Source organism: Beauveria bassiana (genome assembly GCF_000280675.1).
Source record: "Beauveria bassiana ARSEF 2860 unplaced genomic scaffold BBA_S00001, whole genome shotgun sequence".
NCBI lineage: Eukaryota > Fungi > Ascomycota > Sordariomycetes > Hypocreales > Cordycipitaceae > Beauveria > Beauveria bassiana.
The window spans coordinates 1,055,423-1,068,263 of NW_007930836.1; the positions used below are offsets into that span (position 1 = coordinate 1,055,423).

Consider the following 12,841-nt stretch of genomic DNA (forward strand, 5'->3'; position numbering starts at 1 on the left):
GCTCTTCTTTCTCTTATTACCAAACATGACCTCGGCCTCTGAATCTGCACCAGCCGTGTCCTCACCACCCGCCAAGCGCGTCAAGACCGACGAAGCCACCACCACCACCATGCCTGCTGCTGCTGCTGCTGCTGCTACCGAGCAAGTCCCCTCGTTGCAGGTCAAGAAGCTGTCCCCCGCCGGACGACTCCCCACGCGAGGCAGCGCGTTCGCCGCGGGCTACGACCTGTACGCCGCCAAGGACACGACTGTGCCTGCGCGCGGCAAGGTGCTCGTCGATACTGACATAAGCATTGCCGTCCCTGCTGGTACCTGTACGTGTTCCCCTCCTTTAGCCTCTTGTCTGCCTTTTTCTTTGTTTTTTTTTATAAAAACCCGCCCTCCTGGTTTAATAATGTGTTGTACTAATCAACGGCGCTCTCTCTCTCTCTCCCAGACGGCCGCATCGCTCCCCGCTCAGGCCTGGCCTCGAAACACTTTATTGACACGGGCGCGGGCGTGATTGATGCCGACTACCGCGGTCAAGTCAAGGTGCTCCTGTTCAACCACGCCGAGGCCGACTACGCGATTAAAGAGGGCGACCGCATCGCGCAGCTCGTCCTCGAGCGCATCGTGACGCCCGACGTTGTCGAGGTTGAGGAGCTCCAGGAGAGTGTGCGTGGTGCGGGCGGGTTTGGCAGTACCGGCTACGGCAACACGAATTGAGAAAGAAAACATGGAGGGGGGGCATGAAGATGGCAAGGATTCGGGGGATAGAAGTTTTTCGATAGAGCAATGGCACGATGTCATGACAGCAATACTGGAAAGCAGGTCCAAGGAACAGAATAATTGGTATATGCATTTAGACTACGTCGACCAAATTCACAAAACGATTGATGATATATATGCATAAATATATATCTAAAACAGCAAAAGGAATGCAAAAAATCTACCCATAATGCTCCCGTGTCTAGCCTGTGCATCTCTCATCTATCCTCCTCATGTACCATGCATGCATTTCCCACCCCTCTCAAAACTCCTCACAAAAAGAGCAGCCAATCGCTAGAACGGACGGACTTCAATCTTCTTCTGTGGCCTGCGGAGACAGTCCAAGTTGCGGACGAGCTGCAGCTCCGCCGCCTTCTTCCCCGCCAGCATCTTTTGCTTGTCGCCCCGACGCTCGTCCTCCGTCATGGCCGCGAGCGTGCGATCGACGACGCCCGGCATGGCGTCCTTTGTGTGCGTGAGCACCTCGTGCATGCTCGCGAGCACCTTTTCCGTCGCGCGGGCCAGCGGCAGATCCACGGCCGCGACGCTATCGTCGCTCACCCAGCTGGGGCGGGCCGTGACGCCGGCGCCGGACGTGGCGGCGACGGCCTCGCGCATTCGCACCGTGACGAGCGCGCCAAACATGTCGCCCGTGCCGCAAAAGTAGCAGTCGATGCTGGGGAAGACGGTCTTGAAAAGCCGGGCGCGGCCGGTGGACGTCATGGTGGAGCCGACGACGCAGAGATGGTCTGCGGGAATGTCGGGCGAGGAAATGTTGACCGAAGTGATGATGACGTGCGGAACGTGATGCTTTTCATGCAGGGCCTGGATGGCGGCGGCTAGGCTGTCCATGTCTGTAATTTTGACTTCTGAGAGTAGTCTGTGGACGACACAAAACACATGGTCAGCGACGGAGGACAACAGACAGGATGAGGCGCAGAGGGAAAGAATTGGGCCGGGAGGGGGGGGGGGGGAAAGGGGGCACATACTCGGCCTCAAACTGGTTAGGGATGATGAGATCGGCGTAGGAAAGGAGCGACTTGTACGCGGGCACGACATCGGCAGCCACGTACAAGTTGCCATTGTCGCCCATGACCGGGTCCAGCACCCAGAAGAAGCTGCCTGGCTGTTCCTTGTTGGCTGCCTTGAGCTCCTTGGCAATGTCTCCCACGGCGAGGACGCCCTCGGCGCCGGGAATATAGCCAGACAGCATCATGTCAAAGTCGTTGATGTAGTTGTCCTTGAGGCCGCGGTACAGGTCGCTGATTTCCTGCGCCGTGGCCTTTGTGCCCGTCCAATGCCTGTACCCCGTGTGGTTGCCTGTGGACGATGAGCGTTTTCCTCGTCTTCGCTAGCCTGGGATCATAAGAACAGAGGGAAAAAACGCACTGAACTGTACCGTGTTGAGAGCGGCCGTGTCACAGCCCAGAGACTGCAGCACAAAGACGGCGACTTTGTTGCCGACATAGCTACCAAAAAGTTGTCAGTTATTCCGCAATCCACATGCCGTTGTCGGGGGTTTTCAAGAAAACAGCGCTCTCCTACCCCGAGACAACCTGGACTGCATGGTTAGCGATTCATTGTCACGTTCAAGGCATCCTATGCAGAGACTCACGTGGCTCGCGACGGCCAAAACCCGTGTGGCCGGCACAATCGGAGCGGCAGACATTTTGATTGCCAGCAGCTTAAAAAATCTCGCGCGACAAGGTGCTATCAACTGCTCGTGATTTTCGGCAAGAAATGAGAAAAGAATGATGAGAGGGAAAAAAAAAAGCCACTCTGATTGAAGCCGCAGTGAAATGCTCAGCCAAAAGACAACTTGCTGAAGGCGGCTTTCGCCGCGAAAGACGAGGCTGCTAACGATAGGTGATGTTCGGTGCAACCCCCCCCCTTCCAAGCCTTGAATGTTGCAACCGCCTCGTCGGAGCAAGTCCTTGGACTGCAGCTTTTTTTTTTAATAGCCAATGACGTAGGTTGCGCAAAACGGAGCGAGGCGAAAAAACCTGGCGCAACGCAGCCTTGATACCTCGTCACTGTGCTTTGCGTGAGAATGGCAGCTTCTCGAATCACAAAGTCAAGATTACGCCGGTTCGAATGGGGGAAACCACTAGCACCGCGCTCTCGGGCGGCCACGGCGGAATTGCGGGCTGCCATCAATGCCATCATGTAAGCTGCGGCCAGACATTGATTGATGAGCCCCACCACCAACCAGACCAAGTCGTACCTCGAGCCGGCAAACTTGCTCCCATCGTGTATAGTATTTTATGGCAGGTGATCATCTTTTCGCTGGGAGTACAACCAGGCGTCATGCGTCACTCGGCCCTGTTTGCTTTTTGTAATGCATCTTTCATTCATTATCGTGAGGTTCCTTCAAAACCACCCAGCATGCGGGGGCGCTACTCTCACCAAAAAAACAAGAATAACAAAAAAGTAAAACTAGGTGCCGAGTAAAATACGCCCTCCGGTACGAGCTTGTGCCCTCAAACCTCTGGTTTCCATACATGATGCCCGCTCTGCTTTACCTGGCTCTTAGTCCATGCTATTTTGTGTTCACCCAAGCCACCGTCTTCAGAGGCGCATCTTGCGACGATACCGTATCCAACCAACGCCCACATCGTAACCTCGTTGTACGTTGTTGTTTTGCTCCTTCTTCATCTCGACACTAGTTTCCACCACGATGGCGGCGCCACTCTTACTCTTCGTCACCGATCTGTATGACAGCAGATTAGCATGTATAATCATGAATCAGAGACGGGCGTGAAACCTACCTTGGGGGCTAGGTAGAAGCGGAGATAACTGCTACCCGACAGGTTATATTCGACAAGCAGTGGCACTTCGCTGGACAGGCAAATCTTGACCTGGCCAGAGAGGCCCGCAGCCTTGCAAAAGTTGACCAGATATTTGAGGGAAAAGGTGAGTGAGACGGGCTCCGTCAACTCAATGTCGACATTAAGGTCGGGTTTCTCCACGTTGGTGTGGCTGCGCAGGGTGACGGAGCCATTACCAATATCGCCGTTGCAGGAGAATTTGACGCCGTCCTTTGACGCCTCGATGCCGACCGACTCGGACATGGCCGAAAGGTCAGTGCAGATGCGTCTAAACTCGGCCGAGGGCATCGAGATTGTGGCAGCGTATTCCGTCTCGGGGATGCCCAGGTGCTCCTGGTCAATATCCATGAGCTTCAGGTCGTACTCGCTGATACGGTCGTTCTCGCTGCTCTCAAAGACAATATTGAGCACGTCGGGCGCGTCTTCGGCCTTGAGCGTCAGAATGTCTTCGTTTTGCGCCGCACGCAAAACCTTGGTCAGCGACGTCAGGTTCACGCCGAGCGCAATGTTGCGGTCGCACCGAAACGGGGAGAAGCCCTCGGCCTTGAGCATCATCGACACGAGTGCCACGTGCGAGTTATCCATGGCCTGCAGCGCGATGCCCGAGTCATTGCAGTCAAAGTTGCAGTCCTGGACGAGATCCTTGATGGCATCCACGACCTAATCGTGCAGTGGTTAGCAAGTCATGACTGACGGGCGGTTGTTTTGTGATCGGGCGAATGAGCCGTGAGACAAGAGAAGAGATATACCTTCTTCAGGATGCTAGCTTGTTCGAGTCGTGCCTCCAACATATCTAAAAAGGCTTTTGTCAGTATGTCAACGTGCTTAGCTCGCTTGTCGCGACTGCAGCCATTGGTGTGGTGGTGCGGCACGAAGGAGCGGTCGGAAAGCTTACTGACTGGTTATGTGACTGAGAGAATGTGAGAGAAGTGAACAGATATGAAGTTGCCGTGCAAGTTGGAGCAAGACCACAGAGGTGAAGACTGAGTTCGGTACAATATGGGAGTAATGAGGAAGACGAGTTGGGAGTGTGTGCAAAAAGTGCCCAGCGCTCAAGCAGGCACTTAACACGCGCGAGCTGTAGTGGGTAACGGAGACGCGTCGCGGCGGGGTGCTCTTTGGTCCTTTACTGACGCCACTTCAACGCGCCGCGGGGCAGAGGCGTACAAAAAGGGAGCTGCCCTTTGTGACGAGCCTAATAACGTGTCAACTAGTCTAATTTCTCGAGCCTTTGCCTTCCGTGTACTCTGTGCAATCAGAGAGGAATCTAGAGAGGAGAATTGAGAGAAAAATAGAGAGAAAAAATATTACTCGGGACATGTATGCAATATGATGCTACGAATGCACAAGCTTCTCCATTGGAAAAGACAAATGGCCAGTCTTCTTTACAGCACATCTTTAGGCATACACCCGCAAATAAATATCCAAGTAATATTTTCTTCATTTTTGAGGCTTGACCAACCTATACTGATAGTAATCAGGCCAACCATTCAATTACTGCTAAAAAACATCAAGCCAAATTGCGCCGTGAAGTCCATTGGCTTAATTCTGCCGCACCAAGTTATTCTATGTTGTATTGGAACAAGTCCAGCCGCCCCAACGCCGTAAATAAGAAAATAAATGACGTCGAATTATGAATCCGTAGAAAGAAATGTCGAATATGTGAAACGAATGTGAGCAGAGGGACACAGTACTGCTTTACATCGACACAACACGGTTCGATGTCTTGTCAGCCGGAGCGCTCTGGCGATTCTTGGGACGCAGGTTGATGACAGTCTCAAGCTCGCGCAGCATGCCTCTGGTCGCATCCATTTGCTGGCGGGCCTGCGCCTTCTGGTCTCTGTCTTCCTTCATCTTTGTTAAGCGCTCTTCTCTGGTGAGCATGCTTCGGGCCCTCGGGATGGCCACTGCCTCAAAAACTTCGGGGTCTACCACGGGAGACTCCTTCTCTGAGCGTGTCGGTGATTCACCTATCAGTGCTTTCAGTGCGTCTGCTGCGTTGCCGTCCTCAGCAAATGTCACGCCGCTCATGGAGCTGCGAGGTGACAGCAGAGTACTCATCGATGACAGTCGTTTCTCGTTTCTATCGATACCGACCGCGAGTGCGTTCTTGCCTTCTTCCCATGCCGCCATCAGTTCCTTCAGGTCGACACCGATGGAATCATATTGGGCCATCAGGTTTGGCCCCATCTCTGATATATCGTTCGAGTCATCAAGGGCCCTGTCAGATTCTTCTCGTAGCAGGTGCAGCTTGGCCTGCAAGCCGCGAATACCACTCGAGAGGGAGCCGAGCTTCCGTAATTGTGCGCGCCAACGTTCTCGACCAGGGGTAAGGGGGATTTTGGGTGTAGGCGGAATAGGAAACGCTTCAAAAAGTTAGCGTCAAGGTGTATGCCGCTTCTCGTTAGATGACACTCACACTGTTCTTCGCTAAGAATGTCCTGGATGTTTTTGTACGCAGCCTTTGTCGTCTTGTTCAATTCCTGTAATGCTTCCACTGCTGCAGTCCAGCGCAGCAAGTCATTCTTCTCTCCGCTGGCGTCTAGGGCCAACATGGCACAAAGTAACATTTTTCGCTCAGTATAGAATCGAGCCGCCAAAATCTTCAAGGTGCGTAACGATTCCGAGTCTTCAAACTCGTTTTCGTTGTAGCCTTGACGAGCATCTTGAATATCGAAATCACTAATGTCATACATGTCGTAGTATTTCTCCAGTTCAGTTTGCTCAGAAAACCCCTGGATTGGTGCAGCCAATCTGTCGTACTGCTGGAGCACCTCAGCCAGGCGTGCTTTCAAGATTTTTCTGAGGCGAACGCACTTGCGGCTCTGCGATCTGTCTTCGAGACGACTAACGGGTGGTAGTGGCGCGGTACTGCTTGCGTTGTCAGCTTGGGCTTCTTCAATGGCAAAGAAGCAGGGGCCGTACATTCTATATCCTCGCGAGACCAGCTCGACCTCTTGGACCAAAGCCAATGTAGCTTCAACAACACTGTCAAATTCGTGCGAGTTGACAATGAAGCCACTCAACTCGGATAAAGACTGGTCTCTCCGGTATCGAAGCCATTGTCGTCGCATATGAACCTGACCGAGTGCTCCAGACACAGCAAGCAAGGCTACTAGGAACATGAGGCGCTTTTTCGTCACGTAAGAATCCTTCTTGTGCCCAAAAATCCAACTAAGTACCACTGCAATAGCCAAGGCACCTAATATCGACGCGACAATTCCTTCGTTGGAGAGGATCGAATGATCACCTTGAGCTGATGCGTTTAGTGCTTCTGCGCCAGCGTGGCGTCGAGCCGCGATTGTGTGGCCACTAAGAAGCTGAGATGCTATTATTAAATATCGAAACTGCTCCAGGAATTTTTCGTTGTCGGCTCTGTCCATGCTAGCTGCAACTACAGCCTAGAAGCCAGGGGTTAGACGGGTAAAAATAGGGGGGAAGGTGGGAAGGCATACAGAGCAGTTCCTTCGAAGCGCGCGCAGAGGCGTCAAGGCTTTGTCGCTGGTCTGTAGAGGTCTGAGTGCTCTGTTTCTAAACCGCTGCTTCACCAGAGGTCTCCCGGTGGGTGCGAATTGAGTCGGGCTGGCAGGTGGTGATGTGTCGGACATGGCCGAAGTTGGTGATTCGGAGAGGCGGTCGGCCTCAGCCCAGCCCTCGTGAGAGTCGTCATCCTCATCTATAGCGAAGGAGTCAGCTGAGCGCAGACGATAGAAATAGTGGCATATGGCGAAATGTGCTAGGGGAGCCAGCGGCTTGCACTAACATTTGAGATAGTCGGCCAAGGGCGACTCTTGGAAAATGACAGGATCCATGGAAGAATGGCTTGATTAGGCGAATAGGTACAGAAGAAATGCGGCGCGGGGTTGGACGCCTTCAGTGGCCATTGAGTATGCTGAGTTAGTAAAAAGACAAAGGGAACGATGGTCAAGTGAGAGTCGCGACAGCACAGGCACTTGAACTGGTACGGGAACGTGGGAGGTAGGTAGTGCCAATGTCCAAGTAGCTTTTAGGTGCAATCAGCCATTGTGAAAATGACGGAATGAGAATTTGGGAGGATTGAACAATGGCACGTGCAGGCAACTTGGAGGCAAACCACAAGCCACAAACCCGCGATCAAGTTTCAAGAGGACGAGAAGCCAGGACAAGATGCCACAAGTCGAATGTTTTGTTTGTGTTCAGTGGCCAGCGGTCAGAGGTCACTGGAGACTGGTCCGAGAGCGCACATGTCTGGGGACCTGGGGTCGTGGCGGAGTGCTGAGGCAAGAGTGCAATTTCCGACAAGCCAGCAGGGGGCAATGCGCTGAAAGGCAGCCAATAAGACGCAATCTACTTGTGCCTGTTCAGCCAGCTTGAACAGCGACCAATATAGCTCGAGTTGTGGGAGCTGAAGATGAGGAAGAAGTGCATTATTAGGTCAAAGTCAAAAACATTAGAGTTTTTCTCGGGTATGGAATGGTTGATTTAGAGCTTGTATGCGTCGAGGAATTTGTTTAAAATTGTTTCATGAGATGCAAGCAATCTACCTATCTGTGTCTTTGTACCGAGTAAGTAAGGAGTACCTAGGTACCCGTCTTCAGCTTGCCTCTCTTCCCCCTAATAATAAAGCTTGTCGCTGTAATAACAGGTACTGATTAAGGGACTGCCTTTTTGGTGTGGAAACTGCCACTCAGTGCCTTCCCCCTTGAGAACGCGCATAATTACCCCGCCTGCCCATCCTCCTGGATCCGTCATCTTTCCATTGTTCGTCCAAGCACGAGCAAACACACACCCGATCTAGATGAACCCTTCCAATGCGCCGTCGAGCGATTTGCTCTCTCGCAACGGCATCGCGCTGCCCTTGGCCGCCAGCCCGACCCGGTTATGCCAAACCACCTTGATGCCCGCATTCGTCGCGCCTTGAACGTCGCCTGCGCTGCCCGCTACAAACAACGCCTCGCTGGCACTGACGCCCATGGCTTCCAGGATCCCATCGTACGCCTGTTTGACCGGCTTGTAGAATCCGCTCTCTTCGGCCGTGACCACGGCGTCGAAGGCGATCTGCTCACCACTCGGGGACCTGGCCGCCTGAGCGGCTGCCATCTCGCCCAGCTTCTTGGAACAGTTTGTGACGACGCCGAGCTTACAGCCCTGCGCTTTGAGTCGCTGCAGCACCTCCCATGCCTCGGGCCAGGCTTGGAGCCTGGACCAGTTGCTTAGCAGGGCGTCGGGTGCCGATACCGCAACACCAGCTTCTGCGGCGGCTTGCCTCACGAGGTCTTCATATGGTGTATATGCTCCTTGCTGAAAAGTAATCTCGAGGTAGCGTGCGCGCCACCGACGGCCCTCCTCCTCTGTGCCTGATGGTGTTGAAGCGTTCCATAGAGTCCAGGAGTCGAGGAGAGCTGTCAAAAGGTCAAAGATGACGACCTTGGGACGCCATTCAGCGCTGGCACTCACATCAGATGGAGGAGCCATGACTTTGACAAGTGTGGGTGATGTACACGAGCCAAGAAACTGCTGCACAACTCCCGCGAGAGCCGAACCGAGTTTATATATCTGGTCCTAGCGTGAAATAGCAGGCTGTTGGCTCTATACTTAAGTAGTTCTAAACTCCTCCAGAAAAGTGCCTAGCCTGCTTTCCCTACTTAAACCTTTACTCTGATACACATTCCTGCTGGTGGTCACTGTTGACTGGCTGGCCTCTCCACGTCTCCACCACTTTTGACGCCTCGTCGTTCTCGCGCACTCCATTGGGTATAGCGTCAATTCCCATTCTTGATCACAGTGTAAGCCGACTGTATAGCCTGATTTGCCTTGGAGCCCCTCGGCACTGTGACATCGGACACCTATTCAGCATTTGTGTATTTCATTTATGAAAGCGACGTCTTTTCCAGTGCTTTCTGACACGCCCCTGGTAGCTCATCTCTCGCCTCACCCAAAACAAGCAGCCATGTTCGTCCCACAGAGATTCAACCCAACCCAGAAGAGCCTTTGCCAATTTTATGTTGGCAAGACCATTTACAATGTGCCCAAGCCCTGTTTGGTGCTCGATCGAGCAAAGATGCGTCGTCACTGTCAGTCGCTTTCGGCGGCGGCTGATGCTCTGGGCGTCGACTTTCGGGCCCATGTCAAAACACACAAGGCAAGCACAGAGATGATGCGACAAGGATAAACGCTGGCTGTCAAGCTTGAGCTGACCTATAAAATTTGACAGACAGTCCAAGGCACCAGACTGCAGGTTGACAAAGCGCAAAACGTTAAACTTGTGGCTTCAACCATTGCCGAGATTGAACATCTACTTCCCCTCCTCGCCGAATATCAAGACCAGGGACGTTGTGTAAATGTCTTGTACGGTATCCCTCTACCCCAATCCCAAGTCAGTCGACTGGCTACACTCGGCCGCAAACTTGGGAAGAGCCTGTCCGTCTTGGTGGACCATGCAGACCAGCTCACGCACCTGACTAGGTTCCACGACGAGGCGGGTTTCCCGGCTGGCGTCTACGTCAAAGTCGACACTGGCTACCACCGGGCCGGCCTTCCCCCGTGGGGCATGAACAAGGACAGCCTTCTTTCGAAACTGATTGCCCTGGATCAGCAGGGCACAGTCGACTTTGTCGGCCTGTACTCTCACAGCAGTCTCAGCTACAACGACTCGACTCCTGCTCAGGCCATGGCAAATCTCGAGGACGAGATTACTGGTTGCATCGAGGCCCTAGCAAGAAATGCTGAGATCTTTCCTAGAAGCAAGACCCTGACCATTAGCGTTGGTGCTTCTCCTCAGGTGTCGTCTATTGAAAACCTCGTCACGGAGAGCGGCAAACTGTCACCGGCTGCCCAATCACTCCACGCTGCGATGCAAGCTGTGTCGGACAGCAGACCATATGGTGTCCAGACCAGCCTCGAGTTGCACGCCGGCGTGTATTCCATACTGGACGTACAGCAGCTGGCGACTAATTCCAGGGCCAAGCTCGGAGGATGTGAGGACGAGATTGCCATCTCCGTCGTGTCTGAGGTGTGCAGCGTGTACAACGACGGTGAGAGGGAACAGTCAGAAGCATTGATTTCTGCGGGCGTCCTTGCTCTCGGACGGGAGCCATGCGCTGCGTACAGAGGATGGGGTGTCGTCGACTGCTCAACCTTCGCGTCAGAGGTCGTGGCCGGCCGGCAAATCATTGTCAGCCGAGTCAGTCAAGAGCATTCCATTCTTGAGTGGGATAGCCACACTGACGGGTACGAAATTGATCCCCTTCCCCTCACCGTTGGTCAAAGCATTCGAATCTATCCCAATCACGCCTGTATCACAGGTGCTCTTTACGGGTGGTATTTGGTAGTAGACTCGGACCTGTCTGGTCGTGAAACGCAGATTGTCGACGTGTGGTGCAGAGCCAGTGGCTGGTAGATTAGCTAGTCCAATATTCAGATAGAAACATAATGCGAGTGCAGCTGCCCTGTCGTCCTACACCTGCTATATACCAGCAAGGACGACAAGGCCTGACTTTGATATGAACCAAACTTTCCTGAACCTCCGCCATCTTCGACCGTCTGGAAAAGACCGAAGATATCGCGTTCCTGGCTGCGTTGGCCAATTATTAGGCGTATAATTCTCGAAGTTTGAAACAAGGGAAAGTTTCCCTCCTCAAAACTGCTGCCATCTAGACAGCCCTGCAGCCAATTCTCGCACCACAACCCAATGCGTGGATCATGGGAGCGAAGCAGACATGCGAGAAGCAAGCTTGTGATTCCGATTGTATACATGTTGTACCGTACACAGTCTTGCCAGTCCATGCCGGCCACGACACGCAGGAGGAGGTGTATCCAAGACTCGACCTCTGTGTACCTTTTGCGCATCTCCTCTGAGCGTTGTGTGTATAGGCTATACAGAGGCCCGGGACACTGCAGCACTCGCGATGCAATGTAATAAGCATAGTCCATGGCCTCGGTGTGGGATGGCATGTGCAGCGGGCGCACTTTGAGCGTTGCTGCCGTGGCATGCAACATGTCTGCATCCTCTACTCGGCCAGAAAGGGAAAACAGTCCGTCCCATGCATCGAGTCGGTCTTTCTCATATCTGATTTTCTGCACAAATGGCTCGATCATCTCCTGCAGATTTCCCGTGGTGTCGTCTCCAAGAAGGCTGCCCGAGTCAGCGTGGCAGTACAAGTCCCAATGCGCAATGATGGCCGCATTGTTGATGCGATGCGACTCGCACAGTATCGAAAGAATCGATGCACGCCGTGATTCAAATGCTGAAAGATGGCTAAACACAGGATCCAGCGACACTTTCGGCCGGTTTCTGTGAAATTCGCGAGTACCAAAGTACACCCTGCGCCACCACATCTGCATCCGGATTTCCACCAGAGTTGCCAGCAGAGTGCACGCCTGGCCCCTCTGAGCAATACCTCTTGCGGCGAGGTCTTTGATGAGACTGATGGCGCCGTCATAGTGCAGCCCAAAGGCTTGAAAGGACCCCATTGACGATTCTATGAGGCAAAAAAGGGTAATGACAGCCAAGCCCAGAATGGGATGGGCGCCAAAGTCTTGCACACTCCATCGTGCCATCTTCTTCATGACTGAGCCGTAGATTTCTTGACTTACGGATTCATGGCCCGGATCAGGTCTGAAATTCTGTTCGCGCATGCCGGGACCCATCAGCAGCCTTCGTTGCGGTGATGTTCGGCTGAGATGGCTCGCGGATACTGCCGCCATGATGTCCACGAAGAGGGGCGACGATCTGATCGAGAGCATGTCGCCTTTGCGAACAAGTGAAGCAAGTGAAGCAAGACATCGCCAATCCCACTCCGTCGAGTAAAACATCACGGCCTCTGCAGGTTTGGCCCGTAGTATGACGCTTTGCGGTAACCCAGGAGCCCGAGGCCATGTTTCATTTTGGCCTGCTTGTCCTACCAAAGGAAGCTGTTCATTTGTGGTGGACGATGCCAGTAGATGCGTCTTGCTTTCTGTGACTTGACGTGCTGTGGGATGATTGACAGTACGTTTCTCAGCAGCCTCATGCTTGTAGACCTGATAGAACTTGAATGCAGTGTCATGTTTGCAATCACCCCCTAGACGCTCACAGCGTCCACACATGGGCTTTTTTTCATCACACTGGTAGTACATGTTAGACGGATGTAACTAATTTGAAGGTGTAAACCTACCCTTACCCGCCGTGCTCTGCATTCCAAGCAGCCCGTTCGTGTGCGAGTTATGTTTGTCTTCTTCGGCCGAGGCGGAGCAGGCTTATACATTTTGATGATAAGTCATGGGGGCCTCCCTCGTATGCGCCATGA

General features: G+C 53.2%; 7 protein-coding genes across 7 annotated transcripts; 2 read left to right on the forward strand and 5 right to left on the reverse strand.

The window, feature by feature from the left end:
• Nucleotides 1-25: 25 nt before the first annotated feature.
• On the forward strand, nt 26-705 carry BBA_00350 (dUTP diphosphatase; the record flags this gene model as incomplete). Its single annotated transcript, XM_008595447.1, has 2 exons — nt 26-314; nt 437-705. The coding sequence occupies 2 exons, from the start codon at nt 26-28 to the stop codon at nt 703-705; spliced, it is 558 nt and encodes a 185-aa protein (XP_008593669.1).
• Nucleotides 706-1,041: 336 nt separating this feature from the next.
• Nucleotides 1,042-2,416, reverse strand: BBA_00351 (pyridoxal kinase; the record flags this gene model as incomplete). The annotated part of the gene is made up of 5 exons (XM_008595448.1): nt 1,042-1,627; nt 1,737-2,067; nt 2,137-2,216; nt 2,293-2,303; nt 2,363-2,416. The coding sequence occupies 5 exons, from the start codon at nt 2,414-2,416 to the stop codon at nt 1,042-1,044; spliced, it is 1,062 nt and encodes a 353-aa protein (XP_008593670.1).
• Nucleotides 2,417-3,439: 1,023 nt separating this feature from the next.
• BBA_00352 (proliferating cell nuclear antigen) lies at nt 3,440-4,366 on the reverse strand (the record flags this gene model as incomplete). Its single annotated transcript, XM_008595449.1, has 3 exons — nt 3,440-3,457; nt 3,516-4,235; nt 4,325-4,366. The coding sequence occupies 3 exons, from the start codon at nt 4,364-4,366 to the stop codon at nt 3,440-3,442; spliced, it is 780 nt and encodes a 259-aa protein (XP_008593671.1).
• A 907-nt stretch (nt 4,367-5,273) lies between these two features.
• BBA_00353 (proliferating cell nuclear antigen) lies at nt 5,274-7,387 on the reverse strand (the record flags this gene model as incomplete). The annotated part of the gene is made up of 4 exons (XM_008595450.1): nt 5,274-5,941; nt 5,995-6,976; nt 7,031-7,251; nt 7,339-7,387. The coding sequence occupies 4 exons, from the start codon at nt 7,385-7,387 to the stop codon at nt 5,274-5,276; spliced, it is 1,920 nt and encodes a 639-aa protein (XP_008593672.1).
• A 961-nt stretch (nt 7,388-8,348) lies between these two features.
• BBA_00354 (2-deoxyglucose-6-phosphate phosphatase) lies at nt 8,349-9,029 on the reverse strand (the record flags this gene model as incomplete). The annotated part of the gene is made up of 1 exon (XM_008595451.1): nt 8,349-9,029. One exon carries the CDS (start codon nt 9,027-9,029, stop codon nt 8,349-8,351), a length of 681 nt encoding a protein of 226 aa, XP_008593673.1.
• A 475-nt stretch (nt 9,030-9,504) lies between these two features.
• On the forward strand, nt 9,505-10,953 carry BBA_00355 (alanine racemase domain protein; the record flags this gene model as incomplete). The annotated part of the gene is made up of 2 exons (XM_008595452.1): nt 9,505-9,681; nt 9,769-10,953. The coding sequence occupies 2 exons, from the start codon at nt 9,505-9,507 to the stop codon at nt 10,951-10,953; spliced, it is 1,362 nt and encodes a 453-aa protein (XP_008593674.1).
• A 17-nt stretch (nt 10,954-10,970) lies between these two features.
• BBA_00356 (C6 transcription factor) lies at nt 10,971-12,799 on the reverse strand (the record flags this gene model as incomplete). Its single annotated transcript, XM_008595453.1, has 2 exons — nt 10,971-12,659; nt 12,716-12,799. 2 exons carry the CDS (start codon nt 12,797-12,799, stop codon nt 10,971-10,973), a joined length of 1,773 nt encoding a protein of 590 aa, XP_008593675.1.
• Between the last annotated feature and the right edge of the window lie 42 nt (nt 12,800-12,841).